This window comes from Myripristis murdjan, chromosome 11 (assembly GCF_902150065.1).
Source record: "Myripristis murdjan chromosome 11, fMyrMur1.1, whole genome shotgun sequence".
In the NCBI taxonomy this organism is placed as follows: domain Eukaryota; kingdom Metazoa; phylum Chordata; class Actinopteri; order Holocentriformes; family Holocentridae; genus Myripristis; species Myripristis murdjan.
In genome coordinates this window covers 8355690-8370769 of record NC_043990.1, presented here as the reverse complement: position 1 = coordinate 8370769, position 15080 = coordinate 8355690, and the positions used below count along the sequence as shown (strand labels likewise).

At 44.5% G+C, this 15080-nt stretch overlaps 1 protein-coding gene across 1 annotated transcript in view; it reads right to left on the bottom strand.

Moving 5' to 3' along the window:
• atp1a3a (ATPase Na+/K+ transporting subunit alpha 3a) overlaps positions 1-14132 on the bottom strand; it is a 40103-nt gene extending 25971 nt beyond the window's left edge. The window contains exon 1 of the mRNA XM_030063146.1: positions 13759-14132. Within this exon, the coding sequence (XP_029919006.1) occupies positions 13759-13764 (6 nt within the window). The 5' untranslated portion in view covers positions 13765-14132. The remainder of the gene's footprint in view (positions 1-13758) is intronic.
• Between the last annotated feature and the right edge of the window lie 948 nt (positions 14133-15080).

The window sequence follows — 15080 nt, the reverse complement described above, 5'->3', positions numbered from 1 at the left end:
TTTGTTCAGTGATGCATGACATTTGCATATGAAGCTGATGGTTAAATGCTTTATTCTGATGTCAACAAAGTTCGTGGATTCAGTCGCGTCGACGTCAAGCTGATCCCTCGGCTCCAAAACATTTTATTAAAAGCCGACTCTTCGAGCAGAGCGAGAGCAGCTGCCGCCGAGCTCAGTGAGGCGACCCCAGCAGCTCAGTCTGAACCTGGAGCAGCTGCATTATCTGCCGCTCCTCCACCTCGGCACCTTCGCGCCTCAGCTGTCTCGAGCCTTGAAAATCCTCCTTGAACCTGCCTCCTCCTGCTCGTCTGCACCTCCTCTCTGTGACAGAAGTGAATTCATCCGGTGAAACCGACAACAACAAGGCTCACAGTCACCTCTTCACCTGCGTTCACACGTTCGGTCGAATTCATGGAAAGAGCCGGTGTTTACAGACGATATCAGTTTCCGAAGCGTGACACAGCAGACACAGCAGAAATATAGCTGCCTCCTGGGGGCGAAGACTGTGTGAGCCGAGACACACACACACACACACACACACACACACACACACACACACACAGCCTTCACTGTCCTACTTGCAGTTTCCCAATTCAAATACAATACAGTTACCACAACAACCAAAACAACCTAATTTAACCAACAGAAAGAGAGACATCTTGTTAAGGTCCAGGCTTCAAACTCAGACTTTTCTCTAATTTTCAAAAGTCCAGTCAAAATGTGTAATCTGAGGTACAAACTGCAAGACGTAGAGGAACCTGAGAGTCGCTGATTAGATCATTAGATCACAGTCCTGTCTCAGCAGCTCCATTTAAACAGCCATTCACACCATTTCTGCTTCGACTATTGTCTCTACTGCTTCGTCTAGAGGGTGAGGGACATACAGAGAAGTGGAAGAAATATAACACATGAACCGATAGATGAGGAAATAAGAAGACAGACAGGGAGAAAGAGGCAGGATACTCAAAACCTATGAAGGACAAATTAAAAACCTTTAAAAATAAAAAGAAAAAAATCCTGACACTAATTGTTTAATGCATCCTGGGATATTCATAGTCAGAAGTGTCCTACATTACGGGGTAAGGTGTGTCCGTGTTTTTTTTTTTGTTTTTTGTTTTTTCCATATATGCATGTATGTGTTTGTGATGTGTATCCAGTATGCTGGGTAGGGATAACATGATATGGGATTTTATTGCTGATTGTAATAAAATACATTTACAAAAAAGTGATTGTAGTGAATGTTTCATTATCGGGATAATCGTGAACTTCCTCACATGAGCACCTTGAAAAAGCTGCCTAGCTCCATAACAAAGGGTCCTATATTGTTGCAGAGTTAGCGAGTCTAAATCTGTCCTTGTTTCTTTTTCACTAAAAAGGATGTTCACTAAAAAAAAGCTCTGTCCTATCTGTGATGCCGTATAAATATTTGTTTCTTTAAAAAATGTGAGGTTAAGTGATTCCAATATCTTGTAGTGCGAGTTTTAAGCATGTTCTGATGACTATCGGGATGATCATCAGTGCTGGTGGAGCTAGCTGGAAGGTCATGGGGTCACCGAAACTAACAAATTCCATCCACTAGGCAACATGAATATTATCACCAAAATTCATGGCGATCAACCAAATAGTTTTGGAGATATGCCCCTCTGGACGTCACTGCTGACGGGCCAGCTGACACCGTGATGTAAAATCCTGGTTTTGTAAACACATGTGACCTGGCGACGGGGCGTCACCGAGGGCAGGAGTGACCAGACTCATTTTGGGAAAGCTGTTAGGTGGATTAGTCTGCTTCACATTAATTTGATGGCTGTTTGATGCTGTTTTCAAAAGCTGGCAGATTAGCGGCATTAGACAGCCAACCAAACATCTCGTCCCACATGTTTCACTTCCTCTGCACCTCAACACATCTGTCATCTGTGGCTGTTTGTTTGGCTGTTTTTATTTGTGAGCGTATGTTCGTGCTTTTTTGTGTTGGAGAGCAAATACTGCATATGTATCTGTTTTGTGTGTGTTTCTGTTTTTGCCAGAACACATGAGTAGATCCAGGCCAAAGTACTAAATGTTCTTACGACACCGCATTGTTGCAATGAGCTAGATCCAGATCTCTGATGAGCTAAAATCCAGGTGTGAAGCTTGAGGCTATTTGGCGAGCTAAGTGGACATTCAAAAAGTAAGTTGTAAGTTGACCTCATTTATCTTTTGTTGAGCAGGTTTGCTTGCATGTTCAGACATGTACATGGGGTGTATTCAGTGATGGATACCAGGGAGTCATTCCTATGTTTCCCTGATTTATATGGCACATAACGGGACCATGACAAAGGGTCCTGTGCTCCCAGGATCCTATGTGGGTTAGTGTTAGTATTAGAGTTCGAGTTAATTAAAGGGTTGCCTCACAGCAAGATGGTCCTGGGTTCAAATCCTGGCCGGGGCAGGCCCTTCTGTGTGGAGTTTGAATCTTCTCCTTGTGTTTGTGTGCATTTCCTCAGGGAGCTGCGGTTTCCCCCACCATTAAAAAAACATGTATGTTTGGTTAATTCTCCTGTCAGCCCCTGACCAAGGCACTGGCCTACAACTGGACTTGATCCCTGGGTGCTGCACCTCGGCTGCCCACTGCTCCCAATAGTTAGGATGGGTCAAAATGCAGAGAAAGAATTTACCTACAATAGGCAACCACGTGCCACGGAGAGTCTGCAGGTTTTCATTCCAACCAAAAACTCCACCAGGTGATTTCACCGATCACCTCACCTTCAAGCAGAGAGGAGGGACTAATCGGTGAGATCACCTGGTGGAGTTTTTGGTTGGAATGAAAACCTGTAGACTCTCTGCTCTCCATGGGACATGGTTGCCTACCCCTGCCCTACAGGAAGCGATAAAGCTTAATCCTCTTTAAATCTTGAGAGTTAATGTGTGTTAAGAATACTGAGCTGGGGAACACAGGACCCTGGGAACACAGATGTGCTCCCAGTGACAGATGCATGCATGCAACCATATTATGGTTTCCTCCCTGAGCTATCGTTCATTTGTACTTAGGCTAGTTAGATAGTTTCATGCTGGTGTGAATACCAACGGACATACAAGCTGGGACAGTGGGGTGTGAGTTTCAGTGATTCAAGCTGCAGTGGCAGTCCAGCCTCCACCAGGCCCCCCTGGTCCTGTTTCTGTGTGCATGTGGATGTGTGGCGTCGCTGGACATGCCTGAGTGTGCTTTTCAAGAACATAAAGAGAGAACATAAAGTGTGTGTTTGGGTTAGACTGCTTTACATAAAATAGTATCTGGAGAGTTTAGAGAATATTTGTAGTGTCCCATGGTGGTATAAATATTGTTTTTCCACCTTCAAAAATACGACTTAGGGCAAAAACACTGAATACTGATAAATATTTCAGCATAAAAATGAAAAAAAAAACAACAACAAAAAAAACAGTATGTGTGCATTAACAATACATACAAATATGTGTAAGTAATGAATATCTGTGTTTTAAATGTTCTTCACGGTGTGTGTGTGTGTGTGTGTGTGTGTATTTTAATTCCCTGTGCATTTATTTCCTGCATTTGATTCTCTTTGTTTTTCCCCTTTGTGTGTGTGTGTGTGTGTGTGTGTGTGTGTGTGTGTGTGTCTGACTGCAGTATGTGTAAGTGCTTTGTTCTGCATGTATATCTGTGTTTCTATGTTTCACTGTGTGTGTGTGTGTGTGTGCTGCCATCTGTCAGGAGTTGCTGTCTTCCCCGGGGCAGTCCAGTGCAGCCGGCCATCAGATTACTGCTGTTTACTACACCAGCAGATTAACCTACTGAACAATAATAATCCCTCTCAATCTCTCTCCTCTTCCTCCTCGGTCTCACTCTCTCTCATTCATCCTTACCCATTCACTTGGTCTGACTTAAAAAAAAATCTTGTGCTGTAGAAATTACAGTGAAAATGCACTAAATAAACTTGAAGTCACTTATACAACCAAACAGATAAGAAGAACAAGCCGTTTGTTGTTTTTTTCTGCTCTGTCATTCTCTATCTGACTCTTTTCCTCCCCTTTTAACCCTCTCATTCATCTTATTCATCCAGAGTCTGACTCATTTATCCTCCTAAAAGCTGGAAAAAATGTATTGAATATACTCAAATACTCCATTGTCACTATTTTTTAAGACTAGCATGTAACCCATGACTCTCTGTCTCTTATTGACTTTCTTATTGACTTATTAACTTATTTAGATATTGACTTTTTGGATTTTTAAAAGCATGACAGAGGCCAAAATGCCTTTTTTCCTTTTTAACTAAAATTGTACTGCTTGGCGTGTGCACCAAGAAAAAAAACTGCCTTAGGTCCTTAATCCACTGACACAATATACTGCCAGCTACATATTTCTGCAGTAATGTTCATGTATCTGTTTCTTTGCTAATTTGCCTAGTCACTCATTCAAATACATTTTTGATTTTTTTTTTTTTTTAATTTGTTCGTTTCAGATGCATAGACCATAAGCTGCCTTTCCATTGTGCTCATTTCCATCTTGGTGATTTGACTGCAGAGGTTTAGTAGCTGGCGTTGTCTAAAGATTAGAGATGCAGAATCCTGAAAAGAACAGATTTAACCATGTGTTCGCATGCAAGCAGCACGCTCCAGTGATGGACCAGAGTCCCTTCAGCTCCTGCAGCGCTGACGTGTGGACGCTCAACATACATGTCAACTGGGGAATATTGGACAGCTTTGCTAAATTGGCATTGTCATCAGTCGTCAATCAGATTTTTCCTGCATCCTTGTGCCTCTGCAGATGTGATTTCATTTCAGGAATAATATCCATTCAAAGCTTCACAGATTTTTACAGGATAAATTTTAGAAAAACTACCTCTGGGTTCAGTGGTAATTGTTTTTTGTTTATTTTCAATCAGTGCCATCAGCCTCCTGCTGGTCACTTGAGTTTTTTATTTAAAAAAAAAAAAAAACAGGTTACTTCAAATGAACAAAATTAGTTAAACTAAGAGATTTGCTGCAAAAAAATGCATTTTTTTTTTTTTTTTTTACATGGATAGAGAATAAAGTGGTTTGGCCGGGAACTATTTGCACATTCATAGATGTGTGCATTCTTAATGTGGGTGGGTGTAGAGTTCCATTTAAATCATTTTAAAGCATTAAGGGATGTTATTTACATGGAAAAAAAAAAAACTTCTAAATCAGGAATATGGATGAACAGAGATGATTTTTAGGGGTTTAATAAACTGCTCAGACCTTTCTCGCTGCAGGAAACAACATAGAAGCAATAAGAGCATCAGGCGCCGCCAACAAGCAGTCAAGACAGAGGGAGGATAGTGAACATGGTGAGTGTGAACATGGGGTCAGAAACGTCATCGCCACAGTCTGTCTCAAACAAAGCCTCGGTCTGACATCTAATACAGTTTGAGTTCAATGCACTAATCCCACAGATGTGCACTGCTGCACTGACGTGGTTATCTCTCATATCTACGCTCTATTATCACTCGCCGCTGGCTGTGCCCCCCCTCAACCCGCCTCCCCCCACTCATATGTGCTCAGCATTCATTCATAGACGATGACCGCCGAGGAGACAGGGCCTCGACTCAGGCACGCAAACAGGCCCTGTAGTGCTACAGCGTCCCCAGAGGTCTGCAGGCACAGAGCTGGAGTCACGGTGGACGGCAGCACCCGCTAAACCCGAAAACCAGATTCACAATAGAGTTTTACAATGATAAGAATGTGCCTAAACCATTTGTTTTTTCCACTTACATACCTATAAACTCCCTTTTTTAATGAGCTGAACGGATTTTAATGTATTTTAATGATATTTTTCTGCATGTTGCCCTTCCCCTCTAGTATGAGCTGCCTGCTGTCTCCAGTTACAGGCTAAACAACCTGAGGAGGCACAAACAGCATCCAGATGTTTTGTGTCAAGCCAGAGAACAGATTGTCCTGACATAACATCGGTAGTCTGGTGTATCTGCTGCTGCTGGTGGGCTGGCCTGGCAGAGCGCACCACAGGTCTGACCAGAGCTGGATAACAGATTTTTTTTTTTTTTTTTTTTTTTGCTTAAAACGCTGGTTGAACCTCAGGCACCTCCCCTCCACACACACAGTGACACTTGGAGGGGTTAAAAAATACCGATATATCACTCATTAACCTGCAACTAATTCATTTGTGTAGACTATGAGGTGTAGATACATGCATACACAGTGTTAAAGGATGTCGACTATCAGAGTGTGTGATACTGTGATTGTAAAAACTAAAAAAAAAAAAAAAAAATGTGTAAAAATGGTAAATGGTCATCAAGTTCATCATGACGTGCCCTTTAAAAGGACGCGTGAGGATCTGTTCTTTGGTCAGCCCGTCACCTCAGTTATCTGCTCTTCTTTACACGGAGCCCTTTTGCTCCAGTCCGTGTTACCGATCAGATTCGGCTGTAAAAGCGTCTGCGTCCTCTTCACCAGAACCAGAGAGGGTCAAACGCACAAGCTTCAAGCTGGCATGGTGTGCAGCTGTTTAGGACGGGACAGCATGAGCTAATTAGTGCCCCGGTGACCGAAGCATCTCATGCAGAAACACCAAGTCAAGTATTCAATCAGCTGATCCACAGGAAATTAAAAGTATAGATATAATTCTGTCAATCAATTAATCATTTTAGTCATGCATCAAGTAAAACTACCAAACATTGGCCCATTCATATCATTATGAAATGAATACTTGGGGGATTTTTCTTTCTTTTTTTTTTTTTTTTTCCTTTTTGGTCAGACCCATTAAGTAATTTCAAAACGGTCCAGGTTATTATGACTGTTTTATAGATGAGATGATTAATCGATTAATTGAATAGGTAGGTAGATAGATAGTTAATAGATTAACTAACAATAAAATGGTTGTTCCAGCCCTACTGACGTCACGTTTTTATTTCTGCAATATTTTATATGTTGCCTAAAGTCTGGTTTAGTAGCTCTGGTGCTGCCACTGTGGATCATCGTCACCACACGCACAAAGGGATGGATTACTACACAGATCAGTGGACAGACCGACCTAGAAAATAGCGATGGATCGTGCACGCACACACACACACACACACACATACACCCACACACAGTCACACACAATGAGAGGGATCCTCCAGCAGCCATCCATCCATCCATCCATCCATCATCTGTCCCTCCCCTCCCCTCCCACTTTGTTTACACTCCCCTCCCTCCGGGCCGCCCATCTGTTTCTCTGCTCTCTTCTTCTCTGATCTGCTCATCTGCATCTGCACACGGTTTAATCAAGACGACCAAGACTCCTTGTGACGCTCACGATGCACATCGTGTTGAGCTGAAGACTGTCAGCTCGGTGTGTGTTAACAACGATGCTGTGTTTTCACTCAGTGTGTGTGTGTGTATCCAGTCAGGGAGGCAAACATTAGCCGCAGTGATTGCAATAAGACTAATTTACAGCTGGACAGTCAATTTCCTGTGCTCATTAATTTGCTTATCTAGTAGGCGAGGTGGGGATGTTGGTCCTGTGTATCACAGTGGAGAAAAGAATAAATATTGAGTGATGCATGTAGCCAAAGGTTGGTTATGATTTTAAATGTTTAAATGTTGAGTTTTTATCAGAAGCTAGTGGTCCCCTTTAGTCATAGCTGCCCTTCATCGGTGCCTACACTTCACAAGACGTTAGATAAACACCATTTTATCAGAGTTTAATTTCAGAGGGTTATCTCATGTTAGAATAAAGTTCATGCAGGAGGAATGTGTTCCCTTTCCCATGTTTCCCATGTATCAAGGTTTACAAGTCCAGGTACTCAAGGTAGTTTTGAAAATTAAAAGGCTTTTATTCACAGGGCTTGATGCATTTAAAAAAAACACACACACACACGCACCGACATGTTCCGGCTTGTTCCTTCTTCAGGGTGTGTATACACACAGGAACACACAGGAATATGATGGTAATGAGATGCAGGTGTGTGCAGGTGAAATGACACTGACATAAAAACCGATGTAAACTAACGTAAAAAACCCACAGTTAACCGTTTCCCTCTAGTTCTCTCTGCTAAAACTAATTTCCAGCCATGTAAAAATGTTGTACAGAAAGACAACACCTTCATCTGTTTTTAATTTGACTCTTAGACATGTTTGCGCTATAATCTGGGACGAGGCCAGAGCGCGTTTTAACACATCAGACCGCAGATTAGCTGTGGTTCCCCACCATTTAGCGTGTCACCTCCGACAGTACAGCGTGCTGGAGGAGAGCAGGAGAGAAAATGGCAGTTGTTGACAGGATCAGATTGACAGCTTCTGCCTCCAATGGGCTGATAGATGAGTGATGTGAATGTGAGGTTTCCTAGCAACGCCCAATCCTCTGAGGCCATTTAAATAATTGAAGTCAACTCAGATGGAGGGGTGAATTGGATTTTTTTTTTTTATAACGCACTTGACGTGAAGGTGTGTTATGTAATATTTCTATATCATTCAGCACCTTCAGCTGCTTAATCCCTCACTATTTGAAAATTTAAGCGGGGAATCTATATTGTAATGACACAACAATTTTAGCCCCAACCCCACCCCCCTCCACACATACACACACACACACACAATCACAGAAAACCACTGGTTACCCTTCACACTTAAGTGACCTCAAGCCAGCCCTGCAGACAGGAAGTGATGTCAACGTGACCTCACGGCGTACGCTAGGAAATTGATGGCTGCACTCAGCAGCAAACGGCAGCAGTGATATTGGATGACCCTGATGTGTGCTCTGCAGCGGTATGGATCCAAGCTTTCCCTCTCTCTCTCTCTCTCTCCCTCTCTCTCTCTCTCTCACACACACACACACGCACACACACACACACACACACACACACACACACACACGCAAATAGAAACCAGAAATGGGACGGGAGGTCAGGGTCAAAACTGATGAATTATTGACAAACTAGAGGAATTATGCAACTATGTCCAAAAATAAATATATGGTGTAAGTGTAATGATGTGCGTAATGATGTACGTTAGCACGCAGGGAATTACTCAATCACTTAATATGTGTAGCATGTACGCATGGTGTGCATTCATTTAGTTTCCAGTGTATATTATAGAGTTACATCACGGTATAAAAATATAATATCTGAGGGTGGGTGCAAACTCCCACACTCCTTGGAATGAAAAAAATTGGTGCCCCACTCTTCCCAGTCTCCATCTTCAGCCCATAATAATGAGGCCATCACTAAGTGAGTCATTGAGCACAAAGAGCACAGGCGCTAATCTCCAAAGCCTTCTGCCTATTAAAGCTCCACCAGCGATTATTCAACTAGTCAACTGACTGATTTTGCAGCCGTATCTACTGGCGGATGCGGTGTGCGGCTCTGTAGGAGAACCTGCAGCAATCCAGAGGTTCAGTCTTTCACCGGTCTGATCAGGGAAGGAGATTAATGGAGGCTCAGGGCATAATGAATGTGAAAAATGCAAAATTACACTTGGATATGGGATTACGGGGGCAGTTAAGTGCCCCCATGTAGCTCACTTTCTTTTATTTTCCTCTGTATGAGCGTGTCCTCCTGATTTTGTTCTGAATTTGCATTTGCAAAGCGGCTGGCACAGCGACATGGTGCGTTTATAATTGCAAAGAAAAAAATCTGACAAAACAACCTGAGTCACAACGAGAATCAGCTCCAAATGAACCTGGACCAAACGAAGGGATCGCTTGATAAAGTTGCGCTTGAAAATGCAAAAAGCCCCTACAACACACACACATTTCAAAAGGGCAAAAGAAGTTAATTTCCCACCCTGGGTCTGATCATGATTTATAGATTAGCCTGCAGCACATGACAGCAGAAATATGCCTGGCTGTTTTATTAGAGTTCATTGTGACGACAGGCTCAGTTCAGATTTCCTCAGCCGGTCCAGGAGCTGCAGTTTGTTTGAAATTCAGATTAAAAAAATCTTTAGCCTTATGAGCTTTTAATTGACATTTTGCACTGAATAACCTGAAAATCAGTTCATCCCAACCCTGCCACTCAGTCTCATCGACTAACACCAGGATTTAAGATTAAAGAGCAGGCATCATATTTTTCAGCAGATTCAACCTTTAATTTGAAACGACAGCTAACATAAACTGAAACCTTTCTTTTCAAGCTCTGACTTGACCCTCAGTCAACACTGATATGCGTGCACGCATTTCACCCAGCAGGAGGATGAAATATTCTTTCGAATTACATGTCAGTGCATTCGCTTACTTACAGGCTCATGAGTGACTGATTAAAACTGTTTACTGATAAACAAATCAATGCCCACAGCAGAGTGAGGCGCTATGTAAGATTTCTTTCGGGTTCGTGTACATACAGATGAGTTAACACTCTATTATGTGTTTACTTTATCAAAACGGGCACTGCACAACCAGCTTATGATTGATTGCAAACTCGTTATTGATTACATTTCGTGTAGTCACTGTTTAAGCTGGAGATGCCCTGGTGCTGTAGAGAGGACATTCTCATGTATGGTCATGATTTGGCACGCTGCGGGTTTCTGCGAGCTGCACTGACGACAATTATTATCAGGACTGAAATGGAGCCGCTATGAAGAGATCTCATAATGTCGAGAGTTGTTATGCATCCGCCTCATCATGTATGGATTAGACGCTGGGAATTAGAGGAGGCATTTTATACTCACAAGAGCCCCCCCCCCCTCCCTTCATACACAGCCACACAAAAGCAGCCATGCACACACACACACACACACACACACACACCATCCATCCATCCTCCACAGCGATTGGCTCTCCTCCTGCAGCTTCCGCGCCAAGTGCATTATGGGCTATCAGGAAATGGCAGATGCATTCAACCCTTTTCCTTCTCTTTCTTTTTCCTCCATGTCAGTCATCGCCGGGCCTCTGCCGCGGCTTCGTCGCTGCGGCACACGGCGAGCGGCATCCAGATCCCAGCATCCCTCCCTCCATTCCTCCATCCTTCCCTTCCCACTGCCATCCAGCCTTCTCAAGGTGACTCACCACCACAGAGGCGTCTCTCTCTCTCTCTCTCTCTCTCTCTAACACCCCACAACCCCTCCTCCTCCTCCTCCTCCTCCTCCTCCTTCTCCTCCTCCTCCTCCTCCACTCTGTAGCAATCACAGGCTCTCGGTTAGTTTTCCACTGAAGGGGATCGTTCCTCCCTGCGAGGCCGACAGCCACTGACCTTCGTTTCATCTCTGCCTACCACCCTGTCACCCGATCGTTACCCCCCCACCCCCCACCCCACCTCTTCCACTGGCAGCAGCCCCTATCGATTGATCGGCCCAGATGGCCTCAGTTGTCTTGTCAACTGAACCTCCCTGTGCACCCCCCACCCTCCTCCCCCCAGGCCTCCTCCTCTCCCAACATCCACATACACACACATTCCACTTTCATCCTAATCCCTTCACCCCCCTCCTGCTTATCTAGCTTATTTTTCCCCCCATGGCTCACTGTCAGCGAATCACAGCCCTGGCACGGGAGTTTCCACTACTCCCCACTGCCCCGACACACACACACAAGCACACACACCCCTACCCTCCTTTCCCCCTCTTTGACGCAGGAGCCGGAGTCGTGCGCGGTTTCCCTCCCTCCGGCGGTCCAGCGGACAGCATCACAAACCATGACAGAGCGACACCATTTCCAGCCTGAATGCTCTCTCGTCCCGTGACATACAACTGGCCCCCACCGCCCACCCCCCTCGACCCGAACCCGGATGTATACGGGGCACAGAGGAGAAACCACTGGCCACCCATCCATCATCAGTAGGATGGGGCATGACACCATCGAGCTGTAGTAATCCTGGAGGAGAGGAATCTACACAGGCTATGTGTTGAAAAGGAGATAAAATACCATAAAGCATCATAAAGTCATAATATCAAAGTGGTTACTGACAGCCCAGGCCCTGTTTTGGATGATCTAGGTCTTCACCAGCAGAGACATGATGGAGTCTGAGTTTAGTGGCTGGAACAGGATGTCCTTCATGACCTGACAAATCAATGAGGTTTGGTCTGGCTCCTCCTGTCAAACGAGACGGTGGAGGTGATGGCTGGGTCTATAATTATGGTGAGCACCTTCCACCAGGACCCATCCTTCCTCCTTTTTTTTTTTTTTTTTTTTTTTGGATAGGGGTGGTGGGGGTTGGGGAGGAGGGGGGGTACCCACCGCTGAGGAACCATTTTGACGCAGTTGTCTGTGCCCATTTGGTACACAGACCAAACCCGCCTGCACCTCCTTGCCGAGCCAAACATCATAAATGACAGCAGAGCAAGATGCACAGCCGCATTACGTAATGTTTAAATAAACCAAGAGGTCGGTGTTAAGATGAGAAAGACAGAAAATATTCATCAGCAATCAGCAAAGCCCTGATGGATCTGATCCCCAGCCCCCACCCCTTTCTGATCTCGTTTGTCACTGTCGCCTCATCTGCTGGAAATAAAAATCAGAATCTGATTTTGTAATAACATCACAGAGCACCGTTCATGATGAAAAACAGAAAAAAAAGCCAGTGAGAGACATAATCGCTGCCGTTCCCATGTCACTGCAGTGAGACCTGGTTGAGAAGACACGACGGTCCGCAGTGGTCCAGGCTGCGCTTATCACCAGTACATTACATATTTCAGTGCGTAATTGCGCTTTCCACCCGCACCTCAGTCGCAACTGATTTCATGTGTGACAGAGCTGACCAGTGCCATTACACCGTCTGCCTGTTCGTGGATTTAGCAGCTGTGAATTTCCTCAATCACCTAAAACGCGTCCAACCTCTGGCGCCAGATGTTTGTCGGCAATCCTTTTTTTTTTTTTTTTTTTTTTTTTTGGACGCAGCGGATGAAACAGCTCAACTCTCAGCGGCTCCGTGACAGATACCGGGCTTGTCAAAAAACGACTTGTCACTTGCCAATCGCTACTCCTCTCAAAAGTAATAACGTTATTTGGCGTACTGTGCCCTGTTTCGTTTACGTAATGGTAACATCGGGGCTGTTTCTGCATAACATCTCCAAATGCAGCAGCTGGATGGCAGCGTCAGAGAGCCGAGCTGCCTCCCCTGTGGCTCATCCTGTCCAGGGCGCCCATCACCTGCCTGCTTAAAGCCCAGGTGCTGGCAGCTCTGCCGCTTTACTGCCAACTATACTGTCATTTGTCTCCATTAAAACCGAGAAGATGGAGGAGACCGTCGAAGCGTGATGTCTGGGAGTCCCGCAGGACGTGACAACACATGTAACGTTCGCCTTTTGCTGCGTAAATGTGTAATTTCTGCTCAAACTTAAATACTCAGCCGCTCAGTTACTGTAACGCGTTACGGCGCTGCGCTGGCTCTGTCGCACCGGCTGGAGTCTGGATGCGGCGGACTGACTCGCACAATTCTGACGCATTTTTTTTTTTTTTCTTTCTTAAGAAAAATGCGCAGTGTCCAGGCAACAATCATACATGTATCCCCCCCTGTTCTCCAATAAGCTCAGTCGTGATCATAACCCGCAACGCTTTGATTTAGCCTAATAAAGATGAGAAAGACAGATAGGGACGGCAGTGGCTTTGGAGAGACATTAGATTAGCTGAAAATGAAAATGAATCGCCAGTGTTGGAATGTCACTTGGTGCGGCCGGTTACAGCCAATTTGCCACATACAGCCCCGCAAGTCATCCATATCCTACAGCGCTCAATGTCATTCTAACATCATGGCTAGGCTTCCATGGATTTTAACCCTTTCCTTCACAGATACACCGGCTGGTCCAAATCCAGAAAGCTACCGCGGCCACAATGGACATTTTACGCCTTATAATCACAAAAAAATGAGCTCTTACCCCCATGTCGGTGCAGTCAGTCGGGTCTCCTCTGCAGATGCAACGGTGTCAGGCTGGATTCAACCAGAATAGCTGGCTTTAAGGCGTGGATACAGGGCAGGAAACAGTTTCTCGTCTGATTATGAGGGGAAAACGCCTCCCTTCAGTGTTAACTATTGCTGTAATGATACAAAATTATCAATCAGTGAATGTAATATCCTAGAATCTCATTTTAAGGAGAGCGGCCATAGGGGAACTTGACAAGGCAACGTTTCATTCAACACCTCTGCAAAGCTTCACCCCGTTCAGAGGAAAACCAAAAGGGCTCGTTTTTTTCTGCGTAAAATGTAAAATGTGCAGGCAGCCTGTGCTGATGAGACACCAGCCTCTCTCCCCGTCAGCCGCAAATGATGCCGGTGGAAAGTAGAGCCGGACAACTGGCTTCTTCTTCGGATGCTGTCTCCCTCCGCCGCTGTGCCAAGGCGGCCGTGGCACTCCCGGTTCCCCGAGCTGTGTGTCACTCCGCGTGTGAAAGGAGCGCTAGTGTGACAGCTGCGTTCATGCCACATCGGGAAAATCGTGCGTATCAGCTTTGTACTAAAAAAAAATTCTTCACTTTGCTTTTCAGGTGGTAGCAGCTTGAAAATAGACCTATACTGTTCACTTCAGCAGTTATATGTCTACTGAAACACATCACCATAGATGGATTTTCAATGAAAAAATGGTCAGACCTGTAAAATGAGAAGGAATGTGAACCTTATTTGAGAAGCTGGCCTGTAAGCACAAATTTAAATCTGGGTCTTCACCTATTTCACTGATTTTACACACCGATAACTGCATTTATTGGTGCAGTTTATTATTTCTGAATGTGTCCAATATTTTTAAAACAATACCAAACTATCAAAAAATTGATTTTGAAAAGGCTCTTCACCTCCAGTGTTACTCTTAGGGATCTCTGAACTCCCAAAAGCGTTCTGACTGTGCATGAAATAAATCAGTGCAGTTTGTGGAAGGAAGGGTAGTGATGAGGATTGGGACCTCTGATGCTGATTTCTAGCCTAACTGACCACTGCAGGGCTCCGGTCAGAGAGCACATGAGACATCAGCTGAGTTTTAACTGTTTACTGTAGAACTGCATGGGTACAGTGATGCATTCCGGAGCAGTTTCTGGAAATATATAACAAGAAATAAAGACTAATTTACCATTGTTTGCTACTGTAAATTAAATGCAGTAAATAAACACTTTCAGTCAAGTAGAAAATACATTCATATCAGTATCAACCGTCTAATATTTATATAGTACTGCTTTAAACTGAAATCACGTAGCATACATGTAAACTCTA